Below are 16,893 nucleotides of genomic sequence, written 5' to 3' on the forward strand. Positions count from 1 at the left end.
CAGCTTCAGTTCCTGCTCTGACAAAACTGGCTACAGCTGTGGACAGCTGTGGCCATACCCTTTCCTCCTGCCAGTTCTCTTTGCTAAAAAACAAGCTGAGTAGTTTAAGCATCTACAATCCAGATCTAGGTAACTCCTTTCTCCCCTGTGTATGTACGAAGATGTGGTTTGCCTGCAAGCAATAAAAACTGAATTCCAGCTAACGCGGGCAAATGGGAGGATTTACCAGCTCTCAAAATACTAGAAATCAGGAGTGCAGAGTTAGAGATGAGTCTTTGGGCCGTGGACTGTCATTTCGGATTCTCTGTGAACGTCGGTTCTGATGAGACCACTCTTCCTCCATGAAACAAGATTCATGTTGTCTTTGGGGCTTGAGTTCCATGGTCTTGTTTTAATAATTACAGTTTTTGGAGAATTAGACTCTGTTTCATGTTACAGAATGGACTTCCTGACCCATCCAAGATCAGAGGTTTACAGACTTAAGAGTAAGGCAGCTCCCTTACTTGAGGGAGGGAAGAATATTCCCAGGGAAGAATAGAGACAAGGTGAGTCTGATCAGATAATACTGTCCATCACCGTATACCATGTAAGGCAATTGCAACTGGTGCTTCCGGTTAATAGTGTATCCTGAATGACTTCACATGTCAGTAGAGGTAGATATACTCATCTGGATGAACAGTTACATGGTATTGCTATATTCCTTTATTCCTATATTCCTTTGAAGAGACACACCAATTCCTTATTAATGGATACTTAGGTCTTCCCACCCCTTTTCTATGGCCAACAATGCTGCATAGAACATCCCTAGACATATATATTTCACTTGTGAGAAAATGTTCTAGAATAAATTCCTGAAGGTAGAATTTTTAGATCAAGGGACATACATATTCCCCCTACCCCAATTAAGTCTATTGAGTTATAATTTACATATAGTGAAATACACACAAGTCGTAAGCGGACAGTTCAGTATGTTTTAGACACACGAGTATACCAGTGTAACCCATGGCCCTTTGAAGACATGAAATAGAACTTTGTTCCAGGCCATGATGGAGTAACAGGGACTGGATTTACCCGACTACCTTAAACAACCTAAAGAGCTGAGGAAAAAACCCACATCAAATAGTAGTTTGCAGACATTAAACAATAGGTAACACAAGATAGTGTTTCCTGAGAGATGGGAAACAAATGAAGTGGGCTATAGGGTGCCCCAGCTTTCTGCCTAGCAAGAGGTTTTATTTAGGTCACATTGCAGGGAGGGGAATCCCAAACAAAGCCTTCTTACACAAGGCTTTCATGGACAAGTGTTTTTGTTTCCCTTGGGTAAATTCCTAGCTAGGAGTGGAATTGCTGGGACAGAGAGTAGATGTGTTTAACCCTGGAGGAAGCTACTGGTTTTCCAAAGTGATGGGAATATTTTTCATTCCCATGATCAAGATTGTGGTTGTTCCTCTTCCTCGACATTTGGTAGTGTCAATACTCTTCATTTTAGTCACTCGAATGGTATTTCAGTAGTTTTAATGTGCATTCCTTCAAGTACCAATGATGTCGAGCATTTCCCATGTGCTCATTGGCCATTTGTGTATCTCCTTTTGTGAAGTGTCTGTTCAAGTCTTTCCTCTGTTTTTTAATTGGGTTGTTTGTCTTGTTGCTGACATTTTGAAGTTCTTTGTATATTCTTGATACAAGTCCTTTATGAGATTTATGTTCTGAGAATGTCTTCTCTCTGTGGCTTGTCTTTTCATTTCTTAATGGTGATCTTTTAAAAGCAGACTACTTAATTTTGATGTGGTTCAATTTATCAATTTTTTTATGATCTCTGCCTTTTTGTGCTAAGAAATATTTACCTACCTCAAAGTGGCATAAGATATTCTATTTTCTTCTAGAAGATTTATAGTTTTAGCTCACATCTTGATCCATCTCAAATTTTGCTGTGACACCATCTGTTGATGAGACTTTTCTTTCCACTTGATACTTTGTACTGAGAAGTATGTTGTCCATACAAGTGTATCAAAGATATATATGTACGTATGTGTGTGTGTGGTCTTTTTTAAGCTACAGTGATAAATGTACGAGTCTATTTCTGGATTTCATCTGTCCTTTCAGTAATGCCATACTGTCTTGGTTCCTGTAATTTTAAAGTCGGCATGTACATAGTTAATGTTGACAGTGTCAAATTCTCCTTCCAAAAGGTTGTACAAATTCATTCCTCTCTCTTACCAGCCTGGGTCATTGTTTAACCTTATAAATCATGGGTCTATGTCTTGTTCACTACTGTGTCTCCATGACTGAGCAATGTACCCAGCATGAATGATGAGAAGCTTTAAGCTATCTATGAATGTTGCAAACACTTATTAAGCTCACCTAGTAAATAACATTATGATGAGACAATCAAGCCATCTAGGCAAACATTTCTGAAAGCCCGAAAGATCGTGTCCTCAGACTAGGGGGGAGTAAAACAATAGCAACAATGAAAGCTAAATATCACACAGTATATATTACACACAGACATGTTGTCCTTGTTGTCATGGCTTAGATGCCCCCCATTACAGCTACATTCCAAGCAGCTACAGGAGAGGACAAGGAAGTAAAGGGACAAAAGTGAGGTAGCCTTCTGCAAGGGAAGTTTCCAGCAGCTACCACCTGACACTATGTCCTATTAAATTTATGGCCACTTTTTATGGCATTTATGCCCACATATAGGAGCGAGGGAGGCTGAGAAATACAGGTTTGATTTACCCCGTTCTTAACTTCTTCTTCTGTCATGTAGAGCCCAAAGAATCCTAACTTACATACTCTATCTCCTTGAGTGGGGTTTTGGTACCCAATGTGTATCCCATGGTGCTGACCAAAAAGACTGAGGGTATCCTGTTTTAAAGTTTAAAGTCAGCAATGGAAAATAGCAGCTTACCTTAACTGTAAAGAAATACAGGCCCACAGAAGTCTTGTGAGGAAGAGCACAGTCCCATCTAAATACTGAGGAGTCTAGTAACCCCAGTTCCTAATTGGTGTCAGCCAGTCAAGATGGACCCACACTGAAAACAAGTTACTCTAGAGTTGTCAAACGTGATTTTTAAATTGGACATATCTCATAAAGATTCTAATGTAACTGGGGTGCCTGGGTGGCTCAGTATGTTAAAGCCTTTGCCTTTGGCTCAGGTCATGATCCCAGGGTCCTGGGATCGAGCCCCACATCGGGCTCTCTGCTCAGCAGGGAGCCTGCTTCCTCCTCTCTTTGTCTCTCTGCCTACTTGTGATCTCTGTATGTCAAATAAATAAATAAAATCTTTAAAAAAAAGATTCTAGTGTAACTGGACTCAAGGCATTTCTATTTCAGAAACTGTGACCAAAAGACAAACAAACAAACAAACAAACAAACAAAAAAAACACCCACAAAACCGAAAAACAAACTTACCACTGACAAAAAAAATAACTAACCAGTGTACTCTGCCTAGCAGAATGTTCTGAAGTTTTGGCAAATGGTCCTCACTTCTTCTAAATGTCATTTTCATATTGCATCTGGCATATCAAGGGCGTATTTTCCCGTTCAATTTCAACATCATCAAACATGTATTCTATCAGCACTGCTCTAAAATGGAGATAATCATGGGAAGCGCTGCTTGCCAAGAACTATTCTAAATCACTCTCACACACTCTGTCTCACACTCAATTTTTTCCCTATATAATGCTTATAATTTATCCTATTGCTCCATAAGTGGATTTTATTACCTCCATTTTATAGATGGTAACAGGGGCTCAGTGATCCCGTAACCAGTAAGGTATACTCCATGGTCTCTCACATTCTGGGCTCTGCCTGGGGGTGAGGCCCTTGAAACTTATGGCAAACACCCAGTCCTAAGAATGTTCCCCAATAAGCCTAAATACAAGGGTGAGGGAGGTGTGATACCCTCTTAAGGTAAGGATGCTGATTATGCAGCATTATTTTTTTTTAAGATTATTTATTTATTTACTTATTTGACAGAGATCACAGGTAGGCAGAGAGGCAGGCAGAGAGAGAGAGGGAAGCAGGCTCCCCACTGAGCGGAGAGCCTGATGCAGGGCTTGATCCCAGGACCCTGGGATCATGACCCAAGCTGAAGGCAGAGGCTTTAACCCACTGAGCCACCCAGGCATCCCTATGCATCATTATTTTTAAAAACCAAGAATTATGTGCAATCTAAATGCTTATGAGTGCAGCTAACTAAATGATGGAATAATCCGTAGAGCAGATGAGGTAGCCATGGAAACTTCTCATTAGGCATTTTATTAGCATGCTATGATGCTGAACGGGGACAAAGTTAGGATCCAAACCACACACACATACACATCTCAACCACATTAAAAATATTCTCAGGAGGGACGCCTGGGTGGCTCAGTTGGTTGGACGACTGCCTTCGGCTCAGGTCATGATCCTGGAGTCCCGGGATCGAGTCCCGCATCGGGCTCCCGGCTCCGCGGGGAGTCTGCTTCTCTCTCTGACCTTCTCCTCGCTCATGCTCTCTCTCACTGTCTCTCTCTCAAATAAATAAATAAAATCTTAAAAAAATATATATATTCTCGGGAAAAGGACAGTAAGGAAATCTCCCAGAATGCTAGGCTTGATTAACTCTGCTTAAGGGGATTTCAAATTTTCTGAACTTTTCTTCATTTTCTAGCTTTTCCACATGAATGTTTACTTTGATAATCAGAGTATTTTTGAGTTTTACACCTTTGTGTAATGGATACTTTTGTGGTCTGAACTTGTCAGTTACCATTAGGATTCTAGATGTTTAAGAATCTTCAAAATCTTTTAAGATCTTCAAATTTAGGGACGCCTGGGTGGCTCAGTTGGTTGGATGACTGCCTTCGGCTCAGGTCATGATCCCGGGGTCCCGGGATCGAGTCCCACATCGGGCTCCCAGCTCCATGCGGAGTCTGCTTCTCCCTCTGACCTTCTCCTTGCTCGTGCTCTCTCTCACTGTCTTGCTCTCAAATAAATAAATAAAATCTTTAAAAAAAAAATCTTCAAATTTAGTATCTTTAAAAGGACTTCAAAGGGATGGTCACAGTATTTGCATTCAGAGCAAAGGCAGATGAAATTGCGTAGGAGACAAAAAAATGCTAAGTTCTTTTGTGCTTGTTTGTTTTAAGTGAGAGAAAAGAATCTCAGTAGGAAACTCCAGCTGACCTGAGCCTCTTTAGAGAGTTGGGTGGGAACCTGGCTGAAAGTTCCATCTTCTTTTTTCTTGGGGAGAAGGGTATCTCCTGACTTGGGGGAAGGATGAAGGCAAAAGACATCTGGCATTCCTCAAAGGCATTGAGAGGTGGGCAAAGGCATGTTCCTTAAATCAGTAGAGAACAGCATCACCCCCTTCTCCTGTGCCTGACCCACATGTTGCTTTCAAGCCCAGCACAGTGGGTGGATAGAATTGAGTACTGAACTGTCTTGGTGGCCATTCTATCTATGGCTTTTCAAGGACAGTGACCACATCTTACTAACTTACTAACTCCCCATTCCCTAGGAGTCTGTAACTCATGGGTACTTATCAAACATTTGCTGAAGGCTTTCTAGGTGTGTTACAGCAAATCAATACCAGAAATAATAGTCTAATCCCCATCTATTTAATAAACTATGTAATACACTACACCAAGTTTAGTCTCCAGACAAGATGTATACGTTCCCAAAGAGTATGAATGACGAGGGAAGATAGTCCCCTTGGTTATCAACCAGTATTGGCCCTTAACCAACCCACCCAACACACACTATTCCCTCCCCCAGTCCCTCTCTAAAGAGCCACCTATAGTAAATGAGGCACCCCTGTCCTATGGTTCTGATGGGGCTGGCAATTCCAAGCCCCTTTTCTACCTCCATGAGCAAGCACAGGGCCAGCCGAAGCCCTCAGGGCCACAGAGACTGATGCAGGGAAGGGCACATGGACCAAGGCAGCCAACGTCCCTTCCTGGAATTTTTCAACACGCAGCTAGACAAGACAGTCTTTGCATTTAACAGACTGAACAGGGAAACCTAAGCCAGCTTCCCTCCATGACTTGAATAAATTCCTCTTTCCTACTTCAGGGTTCCATTTCTTTTCTTTTCTTTTCTTTTCTTTTCTTTAAAGATTTTATTTATTTATTTGACAGAAAGAGAGAGAGAGATTGCAAGTAGGCAGAGAGGCAGGCAGAGAGAGAGGGGAAAGCAGGCTCCCTGCTGAGTGGAGAGCTGGATGTGGGGCTTGATCCCAGGACCCTGAGATCATGACCCGAGCCGAAGGCAGAGGCTTTAACCCACTGAGCCACCCAGGCGCCCCAAGGGTTCCATTTCTTCCAGCTGAAAGAATCCTACTTTTTTTTTCCTTCTCCATTTCCCAATCTTTCTTTAATAAAGACATACAAATTTTAGTTTAGTTTAGTGAAAAATAAGTTTTGAATTTCAAAATCTCACATCCAAACTGATGCGGATCTGGGAGAGGCTGAGGAAAAGGAATGAAATCCCCCGTATAGATGACTCCTCCTTTCCCCACTGGCCTCACAGCTCATCGTTCTTTCACTGGACAGCCAAGGCTGCATTCATTTTAACACCATCGCATTTAAAGAATCCACATTTTCCCACCTCAAACAAGAGAAAGCCCTAAGCAGGCGGGGGGTGGGGGGCTGACATCTAGAAGGAAATGGAGATTGAGAAGCCGTGACTGAAGTCTGTAGAACTGGGGGAAAATGTTCATTCGAGTGCTAGAAACGTAAATTACAGAGTGAAGACGTATAATTGGTGACATCTGCTTGCGTTTAGACTGGGATCTGCTAGGTAGACGTGAACTACAAGGAAAACTGAACACAGTCACCATTTTGGACATGTACTTTATTGTATAGAAATTTCCAGCAGAGCTAGCATTAAGTACCTTTGTCAGGAGATGCCTATGGGAATCTAAGTCAGAGAACAGGGACAGGCAGGCCTGTCAGCTCTTCCTGCAAAACCACATAACACTGGGACAACCACCAGCTGGGTCTCAAGGTACGAGGTGATGGGCCACTCAAGGTACAGTCCCGCATCCCCCATGTGTGGATCTAGGTGAACAATGAAACTCTGCAGGTATAGATTTAAAGTGCGACCCCAAATGACAAATGACTTTCTTTGGCGGTACCCAATATATCACGATCAGCATTCCTCCCCTGGATGAAGTTAACCTCCTAAGCCAGCTGACCTTCTTACGTTTTTATTTATTTATTTTAAAAGCAAACCAAGTGCATACAGCGTCTTTTAAAAAGTCTTGTAAACGTTGCAAAGTTTTTAGGTGTTATTTATAATCTGAAGAGATTCATAAAAAAACTACTGGACTTGTTAAGACTACAAATACTAGCCCCCTTGTCCCCCCATGAAAAAAGCAGTTGTTACAAAAATATAAAAAATAGACTAGCTTCTACTATGTAACCTCTCCACCAGAAACCTCACAACTCTGGGGCACATTCTGCTTTTATGTACCATCCAACACGCACAAGTGCAATTTTCTCAATTTTTAAGGAAGGAAAAGTTCCAAAACATTCCCTTTGTTACTTGGGACTGTGGCTACTTTCTTCACAGGGACTATAATGCTAGCAAGTAGGGACAGTTTGCAGTTTCCTAATGCCTTCCCCTGCATGGGCCCAGCACAGAAATTTCAGCGTAGGAGGCTGCCTTCAAAGCTCATGCCTCTTCATATTCGTGTCTCTGGTGCCTTGGATTCGTTTGGGACTTTGTGGGTCCCCAGGCTCCTGAGCTGGCTTTGGCTTCCCTCACTGCCTACTGGGGAAGGCCACTGGTAGGAGGGGGCCCTAAGGGAAGGGGCTCTCAGAGAAGCCTGCTGTTCCCAGAGCCCCGACATTTGGGGAGTGCAGGTCAGCGCCCCACCCAGCTCTGCTAATGCCACGGAAGTGGCAGGCTTGGTGGAGAAAGGACTCCCCTGGCTGGAGAAAGGACTGATGCCCCAGGAGAGTATGCAGAGTCTGGGAGGGGAGCCAGCAGCAAACGTGGAGGCAAAACACTTGGCATTAAGTTAAAATAGTTTGATAAACTTCCAATTCAATGACATGTACTTGTCCACAGCAGCCAAGCTACCAGGCACTTTGGCCAATTGTGAGCTAGGAAATGGGCTGAATTCAGTTTGAAACAACAGACACTACAGGAGGGGACTGGTGGCGAGGGCTTGACTGTGTTCAAGTCCTTGAGGATGCCCCTCCCTCATCTGGAGTTTTAGTGTTTCCTTGTCCCCGCTGTCACCAACAGGGGGCGATGTGTGTAAAGGCTCAAGGGAGCCCTTGGTAGAGACTGGCTTCCGGCTAGCAGCAGGATGCATCCACACAACAGCAGACAGATCTGTCACCCGACGGGGATATTGCTGGGCTGTACACTGCATCCCCAAAGTCCAGGGAGAACTGTCAGATGGGGGTCCCAGCCTAAGCCTGCTTCACCCTCAAAGCCCTCACTACCTGCTGCTCTCTGTGCAGAGTCCTCACTACCTGCTGTGTGCTCCCAAGGGGAGACCTGGCTCAACTGGGAGCCTGGCTCACACCCACTCTTCCCCTGCAGGACCCGTCAACCTTGGCCGTAGCCCCCAGTACCTGTCACAACCTATTCTGGCACCCAGTGTAACCAGCCTGCTCCTACTTTCACCATTCTTGTCTGAGAGACAGGCCACCTGCCTGCAGGCCAGAATGGTGGGCCCTTTCTGAGCCTCCAGTGGACTTCCAGCCTCTCCTGTTTGAAGAACTAGATTTTCACACCACTAAGGGTTTTATTTCACAGATCACGGTGGTGAGTTTAGGATTTCCAGTCCTCGCCATGATTGTCATACATTCCCCACACCTTGTTTCTTCAGATCCGAAACATCTCTCGCCCAACATACCCTGGTTGTTTTAAACTCCAATGACCTTTCCAGAAGAACAACAACGGATTCAGAGAACGCCGGCCACATGTGCTGAGCAAGTCCCCTCTACTTTGGCTGCTTCAAAAAAACAGGACTTGTGAGATATCCCCAATCACACTGCTCAGAAGAGAAGTGCTCCCAACATCAAGGCACAAAGAAAGAAGTCTCTTGGGGCAGAATGACAATGAAAGCGACCAGTGACCTTTGTGAGGCCTGAGGCAGAGTCGCCAGGGAAGGCAAGTTCAGTCTGGAGTGGGTGGGCATCACGGGGAAGGCCTGACTAGCGGGTCTCCCTTTGGGCCCAAGCAGTCCTCATGCATACTTCTCTAGGAACTTTATGTGGAAGTCCTTCACCTTCTGTAGAACCGTCTTCAGCTTCTCCACCGGAGGGAGGATGGTCATTCTGTCAGGAAATAGGATAGCAGTTAGCCTGGACACAAGTTCCTCTGGAAAAAGGGAGAGGAAGGAACCCAGCAGCTCCTTCCTTCACCTGAGTTGTAGAGAGGAGGAGGTGTAGGAAAGCAGTGGGAGGGGGATGCTAGTCTTCGCTGTGAAAGCACCAGCCCCAGGACAGAACTTGTAACTTGTTGAACCACCCCCACCCCCAAATCACACGTTTTCTTTCTACCCAAGTAACACATAGGATCAAAAGCAGTAAGATGGCAGCAGAGGCTCCCTGACATGTCCACCTGTGATGGCAGGCCAGGACGACATTCTGACCGGTCCATACGACTTTCTCTAGAGAATGACTTCATTTTCCTACAGATACAGAACGAGCTGTTCCTCCTGCTAGGCAGGCCCTTTTAAAATTTTAGAGAGAGAACGAACCTCTGTCACAAGTCTCCCTCCAAAGGAACTCCCCAAGTTGCCATGGTAACTAACTCCTTCCTCTAATACTGCCATTATGCTCCCCATCCCCAAAAGACAGCCCTCTCCAGTTAACTGTTTCTTGAATGAGTCACAGCTTGCCAAGGTGAACCTAACTAGGGGGGAGAGGCGAACCACACGTCTGTCCATCCGGGGCACACAGCCCACGACCTGAGTCAGGTCTTGGTTCCAAGGTGCTAACTAAGCTCATGACATTTCTTTTTTTAGCATCTGCTGCAGGAGACATCCGAGAGCACTGTGAGTGGAGAAGGTGCTGTTCTGAATAGAAAAGGCCTTGGTGGGGAAATCCCTGCTCCCCAGGCCGCCATCCCAGCAGGGTCGGCACACACTGTGCAGTGCGGCTCAGTAAGCAAAACTCATCCCACTGTTTCAGACGCAACATCTCTGCAGACTTCTGGATGAGGTCCTGAGCACCTGGACACCGTATGCTACTGCGTGCCACTGAGAAAGGACAGGGAGATAAAACGAAACAGCCTACCAGGAGTATTTCAGATGGTACAATATAGATGGAGACGGGGCGGGCTGGGGGAGGCAAGAGTGGTCAAGCAGATGACCTTGGGATCTACCCACAGTGTTCCTGAATCCCTAGACCCAGGTCTCAGCATGGCTCTGCAGCAAGGCAGAATGGGGGTGGGCGGGGAGTCTGCAGCAGGGCTGTGAACTGCACACACTGCCATCTCTGGAGCCAGCCTGTGCTCTGCCATAAGATGCCCAAGTTTTCCAAGACCAACCTTGGACCAGCCCCATGGTGCAGAGACAGAGGTACCTGAAGTGGTAGGTGCCTTCCCTCTGCCCGAAGCCGCTGCCAGGTACGACACAGATGCCGGTCTCCTCCAGGAGCTTCATACAGTAGAACATGTCGGGGGCCATTTTATGGGCCTGTGGGAGCAGGGCAGAACTCAGGGTTCGTGTATGGCTTTGTAAAACACACCACTGAACACCCGAAGGCAAGTAACCACTGCAGCGGCAGGCTCTCCCCCACAGCGGGGCCCTTCTCCCCTCCCCGCAAGGATCGAGGCAGGACAGTGGACGTGGCCGGAAGCAGGTGCAAGGAACAAGGAAGCTGAAGCCTACTTCAGGATGGCCACAGGCGATGGTACTTCTGTTCCTCGCCCGGGACTGACACTTTCTTTCCTTTGGGCCCCACACCCTGGCCGCAGGATTTGGCGGCTCCTATATGCTGAGCACATACGCCTCTGATGACGAGGCCCCGAGCGCTGCGCCCAGGGTGGCTTTCAGAGATCAGCTCCACAGGGACTTTGTTCACAGAGCTTCTCCCCTCTGGTCTGGACAACCTGCGGTACCTGCTGAATGGGTTCCTGGGCTCCAGCACCTGGGATTCTGACTCAGTAGGGCTGAGTGGGGGAGGGCCCAGATTCTGAATGTTTAGTGGGTACTGAGGAGGTCTGGGGGCCATGAGGACAACACTTCCAGAAATACTGCAATACCCTGCAAACCACGGGAGACTGTGGAATCTGAGAAACAAACTGAGGGTTTGGGAGGGGAAGCAGGGGGGATGGATGAGCCTGGTGGTGGGCATTAAGGAGGGCATGTATTGCGTGGAGCACTGGGTGTGGTGCACAAACAATGAATCTTGGAACACTGAAAAAATAAAATAAAGTTAAAAATATATATATTGCTCTGTCCCTTGATCCTCAAAGTACGGTCTGTGGCATGGCCTGAAAATGCTGCACACACAGAATCCCGGGCCCTCCGCAGACTTCCTGCGCCAGCACTGGCACTGTAACAAGCCCCCCAGGTGATTTTGTGTTCACATTCCAGTTTGGACACGTGCTGCCCTAGGGCAGTCGCTGCACAGAGCAGAAGCTGTCATGGCTTCTTCATCGTTAAATGCATCACGTCACACGTGGGGCACCTGCCTTCTTAACACTGGAGTTCAGAGAGCCCAGATCCGCTGGGTCTGCCCGCCTGGGGCTGACCTCACCTCTGCCCCTTACCACAGCATGCTGCAGGGCTGGGCTTCCGAGAGCCTGCCATCTTTATGCTGTATGCACCAGCTGGTAGAACAGTCTGTAATATTCCAAGTCCCCAGAGCCAGCACTTTTGCTCCCTGAGACAAGAACAGCCCCCAACCCAGCAATTCCAAGCAAACTCAAGTGTGCCCCAGCCCAGCACCGCAGACCTGAGCTGCCTCCACGGCTTTGCTGGGGATGAAGATCTGAGGAAAGGCGTACATAGCTCCCTGCAAGGGGTTGCAATGAATTCCCGGGACTTGGTTAAACAGGTCTTCCGTCAGCTTAGCCTTTTTGGCCAGATTACCCAGCACAGACTCTTTCTCCTGAGGAGACACAGAAAACACAGGAGTCAGAATATCTCTGGGTATCGTGGAATGGCTCCAGCCACTAGAAATGGTCCCTTCAATGCGGGGGCAACGGAGCAGCAGGGTGAAAAGTGAGCTCGTGTGTGCATGAACATAGCAAACCAGGGAGGTGGGCAAAACACATCCATCTCCAGGAACTTCTTCCCTGGGTGCTCAGCCCCGAAGGCTGCCCACAGCCCCAGGGCCCACAAAGCACCCAAGTACAGGGGGTTCTAGGCAATAGGTAGATCCTACATAGGTTGTGTCATGGCTTCTGTTCCTGTATAGGAGGTCCTTCCTGAAAACAAGAAAACCCCATCCCAGCCCAGAAGTGTGAATGGACTTGGCCTTGGATGGAATGCTCTAGAACATGCTTCTAGGAGATGGCCCAAACTCTTTATTTGGGCGCCATTCTCAATCTGTGTGGTGTGCATAGGGCATGTGACCCAGGCAAAGCAAATCAGTGACTGGCTCAGAGGTGAACCATTTCCAGGACTGTTGCTGCACCGGGGCATGAAGCTGTGGCCTGCGGGTGAATGAAACATGGTCCACACATACAAGGGAGTATCATTCAGCCTTTAAAGGGAAGCAAATTCTCACATGCTATGACACAGATGTACCTTGAGGGCATTACGCTGAGTGACATAAACCAGTCACAAAAAGACAAATATTGTATGGGTCCTCTGAGACGAGGTACCTAGAAGAGTCCCAGTCATAGAAACAGAAAGCAGAACTGAGGTTAGCAGGGGCTGGGGGGACAGGGAAATGGGGAGTTGGTGTTCAATGGAGACAGAGTTTCAGTTTGGGATGAGGAAAAGGTTCTGGGGATCAACAGTGGTGACGGCTGTACAGCAGTGTAAATGGATTTTATGTACTAAACTGTTCAGCTAAAAATGGTTAAAATGGTAAATTTTACATTCTATGTATTTTACCACATTTTAAAATAATGTGAGCCTGGAACAGCTGGGAACCGACTTTTGGTTACATGACCCACACATTTTGTTTAAACTAGCTGGCTGGGTTTTTTTCTCTTGCAGCTCAAAGGATCTGAGTGGATCACTTCGAACTGCAAGGACAGCGGTTAGGCCAAAGGCAGGCCTATGGCCTGGAAGCAATGCCAGGCCCATCATTTCTTCTTTTCGGTTTAGTTAACAGAAGCCCCTGCCCAGGTTTCTCACGACGCAAGGCCTTTCCCTCGGGGTGTCGGCCTGCCCGTGTCCACGTGCTCACAGGTGACAAAGAAGAGGTCCTCCATTTCAGAGCATCTTCACACGTTTTAATTAACCTGGTTCAGGTGCAAGAGGAGCCATGAGTGCCCCCGGGAGGCCATCTGGAGAGAGGCTGGCCATGGTGACCCAGAGTCCAACGCGAATGCTCAGGACCCCAGCTGTGGCAGTGACACAGAGGGGCCACAGGACACGGCGACTCACCCTGTGGAACTGCTCGAAGGATTCTTCTCCAGGCACTGGGGGGTTCACGACGATGTCCATGGCAGCCTGCCCGGACACTGGCGGGCACAGCCGCACGGAGAGCAGCTTCACCAGCTGGCCTTTGATCTCAGGATGCAGGTTGATCACCTCCATGTAGCCTCCTCTGTAGCCACACCTGCAGGGTTGAAGAAGGGAGAAGGATCCACCAGTCACAGAGAGGCCTCAACTACGGGCAGTCGGTCAGCCAGAAGGTTCTGTAAGCATCCCCATGCCTAACACTGAGTGGCCAGGTGTGGCTGAGTTCTTGGCAATGGAAGGTGAACGCCAGTGACATGGGCAAAGTCCATATCACTTCCTTATAAGGAAAAAGCATGCTCTCCCCTCTTTTTTCTTGCTTTTTTCCCACGTCCGGAGACATGGAGATGCTAGAGGAGCAGCCTCAGTCTGGAGATGCCGCATGTAGACAAGGCAGAGGCCTCCGTGAATGACCTCAAGGTCAGCCTGGCCTGACCTCCCCTGCCTTTGGGCTATTACGTCACAGACAAATACACTTTCACCTTGTTTTAGCCCCTGTACTTAGGGGCCTCTTTGTTAAAGCAGCTCCGCCTGAGGCCTAGCTAATACAACAGCCCACTATTCAGGCCCACACTGGCTCCAGGGGCGGGTCCAGATTCACTGGGGCCATGATCAGAGCCTGAAGACTTCTGGGGGAACCTCCTGCTGCCTGAAAACAAAGTCAACCCAAAGGACAGCAGAGCGGAGAAAGACAATGAGACCAAGCAAGAGATCAGAGACCAGGCCCATCGGCATCTTCAAGACTCATGGCTTCTCGCCAACATTATTTAAAAAAAAAAGAAAAAGCCTCTTTGGTATAGGTCAGTTTGAGTGGACTTTCCATTAGTTGTCACAAGAATCCTGACTGATACAGAGTCAAGTCACATGAATGGGAGCGGAGATAGGCACTGAGTTAAAAAAAAAAACAAAAAACCTTTCAGAACGAACTCAGCCCAAGCAGTCACACCTTCCAGAGCCATGCCCCCTCTTCTGGCCTGTGATGGGTAAGTTCAGACGAATGACCACAGAAATGCAGACTCCCTGAGGCAGGAACCTAGTTTCACCCTCCTCTGTATACCCAACACCCTCAGCCTCAGAGCTCCTGACCCAACGGAGACACTCAGTAAAATGCCACTGGAATCAGCCTGCAGAACTGACCCGGCAAAGGCAAGTTCCCATCTCAGCTCTCAGCTGCGTCTTTGGAAGCAAGAAGATAAATTCTGGAATCTCAGAGAGGTTTGCCCTAACAGAGGCTGAAAGAAAGAACTTCCTGCCTAATCCTCGGCTGACGAGCAGAAAATCCACTTGAGAAGAGCAGTCTAATCTCAGGTGAGCAGATCTGAGGACTGCAGGGCCTAACTCAGGATGCCTACGTCCAGGAGACTGTTAAAAGGGTAATCAATAACACAGACGGACAGATGGCTAGTTATGTGATAAAAAGACTGGAGCGTGAAAAATGAGTTCACAGAGAACAGACTTTTTTAGGAAAAGAGCTACATAGCACATGAGTCTAGCAAAGATAAAGCACTGCTAGGACATGGACCAGAAGACCAGCATGAATTAACCCCTGCCCACATCAAATAAAGCCAGCTCGGCGGTCATCCCAAAGGTACATACAGCTCCCACCATCTGGCCAAAATATTTTTCTCAGCTTCACAGTTCCACTGGCTTCCAGCTTAACAAGGGAGACCCCTCCCCCATCCTTACACCTGGTGCATAAAAGAACCCTCCTCCACCAGTGGGGCGGGGGCATGAATGCCCTAGTCTTCCCTTCTCAGCGCTTTTGCAGTTTCCCCCTTTCTCCCCCACCTTCTGAGCAGTGAGGGCCTAGATTAGTCCCTAGACCTCCTGTCTATCTACACTCCCTCCCTGTGGGATGTCCAGGCTCAGAGATCTAACAACGCACTCACCCCATCTCCCAAACTTCAATCAGCAGGCTATTGGCCCTGAGCTGGGGACTCACACATCCATCTCTACCTGGACATCCAATGGGCATTTGAAAATTTAACAGATCAAAAAAACAACTCCCCATCTTTCCCCCAAATCTGCTTCAGCCACAGCCTTCCTCATCCACTGATGGCAACTCCATCTTCCCTGTTGTTTGGATAATAAAAAACTTGGGAATGAAACTTGCCTCCTCTCTCACAATCGTCTTTTCCATCAAATCCACTCCACCTTCAAACACATCAGGACCCAGGGTCTCCCCTGCCTCTCTGTCCTGGCCCACAGTACCTCACCTGGCTGCAAGTCTCTGTTCCTGCCTCTACGACACAGCAACCAGACAGCGTTTAGTAAAACGTTCAGTCAGGTGAGTTCACACCCTGCTCTCATCTTCCAAGGGCTCCCATCCTGCCCAGTGATCTGGACTCCCAGGACTTCTTTGGTCTCAACAACTGCCACTTTCCCCCTCATGCACTGCTTTTCAGCCCCATTTCCCTGAACATTCCAGGCACGTCTCAGGGTTAAAGCACACGCTGTTCCCTCTCTTAGAACGCTCCTCCCTCAGATACCTGCACAGCTCCCTCCTTCCTCCTCAGCGACCCTGCCCCTACCACCTGGCACTCCCATTTCTTCGGTTTTTGTCCACCTGACACATGACTTTACTTGTCTACTGCCTCTCTCTCTTCACTAGGCCCTAGGTGTTTGCTGGCTGCTGTCCCCTCAGGGCCGAGATCAGTATAGGACTCACAGCAGGTCATCCGTAAGCATTAGCTGGATGAACCACGACAGGAGTGAAGCAGACTCTGCCCCCAGTGCTAGGGTGGGGGGCACAGACAGCTTGCTTCCCTGGCCTCATGGCATTCACACACTTAACCTGCCTTCCCAGGCCACTCAAGATTTCAATGCTGGAGCCACAGCCACAGGGCTGGCAGAAAACACTAGCACCGGAAGCTGTTGTAGGCCCGGCTTTCATCTGCATCATTTACTGTGCTCAAGTTTCTTTCAAGCAGGACCCTATTTTTTAAGAACCTCTCTGCACAAGGGCCGTCCTCACACCACAGGGCTCTCCCGGGTGGGGAGATGTGGCCTGACTCCTTCCTGCTTCTTGGATCAGCAGAGGCTGTCGTAAGGGCGTTCACTGGCTGTGGGGCAGGGCTGAGCAGCGCTGGTACGGGGCAGGCCCAGAGGCAGCGGGAGGGTGGTGGAAGCCGACGTACTCGCCCATGTAGCCCTTGGAGGTAGAGTGGAAGGATGCAAGCTCCACGTTGCTGGAGTACTCGGGCCCCATCTCGTAAAGCACCTTCTTAAAGGAGTGGAATCTGCAGTCTGGAGAGTACACGTTGTCCTGGTACACCTGGGGGAGAGGACAGGACAAGGACAGTCACCC

The 16,893-nt window shown here is 48.0% G+C and overlaps 1 protein-coding gene across 2 annotated transcripts in view; it reads right to left on the minus strand.

Moving 5' to 3' along the window:
• Positions 1 to 6,811: 6,811 nt before the first annotated feature.
• GPT2 (glutamic--pyruvic transaminase 2) overlaps positions 6,812 to 16,893 on the minus strand; it is a 33,436-nt gene continuing 23,354 nt past the window's right edge. For both annotated transcript variants that reach the window (XM_032854573.1, XM_032854574.1), the window contains exons 8-12: positions 16,724 to 16,860; positions 13,512 to 13,686; positions 11,905 to 12,060; positions 10,528 to 10,640; positions 6,812 to 9,276 (exon numbers count right to left, since the gene is read on the minus strand). In XM_032854573.1, the coding sequence (XP_032710464.1) occupies positions 9,186 to 9,276; positions 10,528 to 10,640; positions 11,905 to 12,060; positions 13,512 to 13,686; positions 16,724 to 16,860 (672 nt within the window). In that variant the 3' untranslated portion in view covers positions 6,812 to 9,185. The remainder of the gene's footprint in view (positions 9,277 to 10,527; positions 10,641 to 11,904; positions 12,061 to 13,511; positions 13,687 to 16,723; positions 16,861 to 16,893) is intronic.

The sequence above is a fragment of the Lontra canadensis genome, unplaced genomic scaffold (genome assembly GCF_010015895.1).
Source record: "Lontra canadensis isolate GAN:19392208 unplaced genomic scaffold, GSC_riverotter_1.0 scaffold8, whole genome shotgun sequence".
NCBI classification, from domain to species: Eukaryota; Metazoa; Chordata; class Mammalia; order Carnivora; family Mustelidae; genus Lontra; species Lontra canadensis.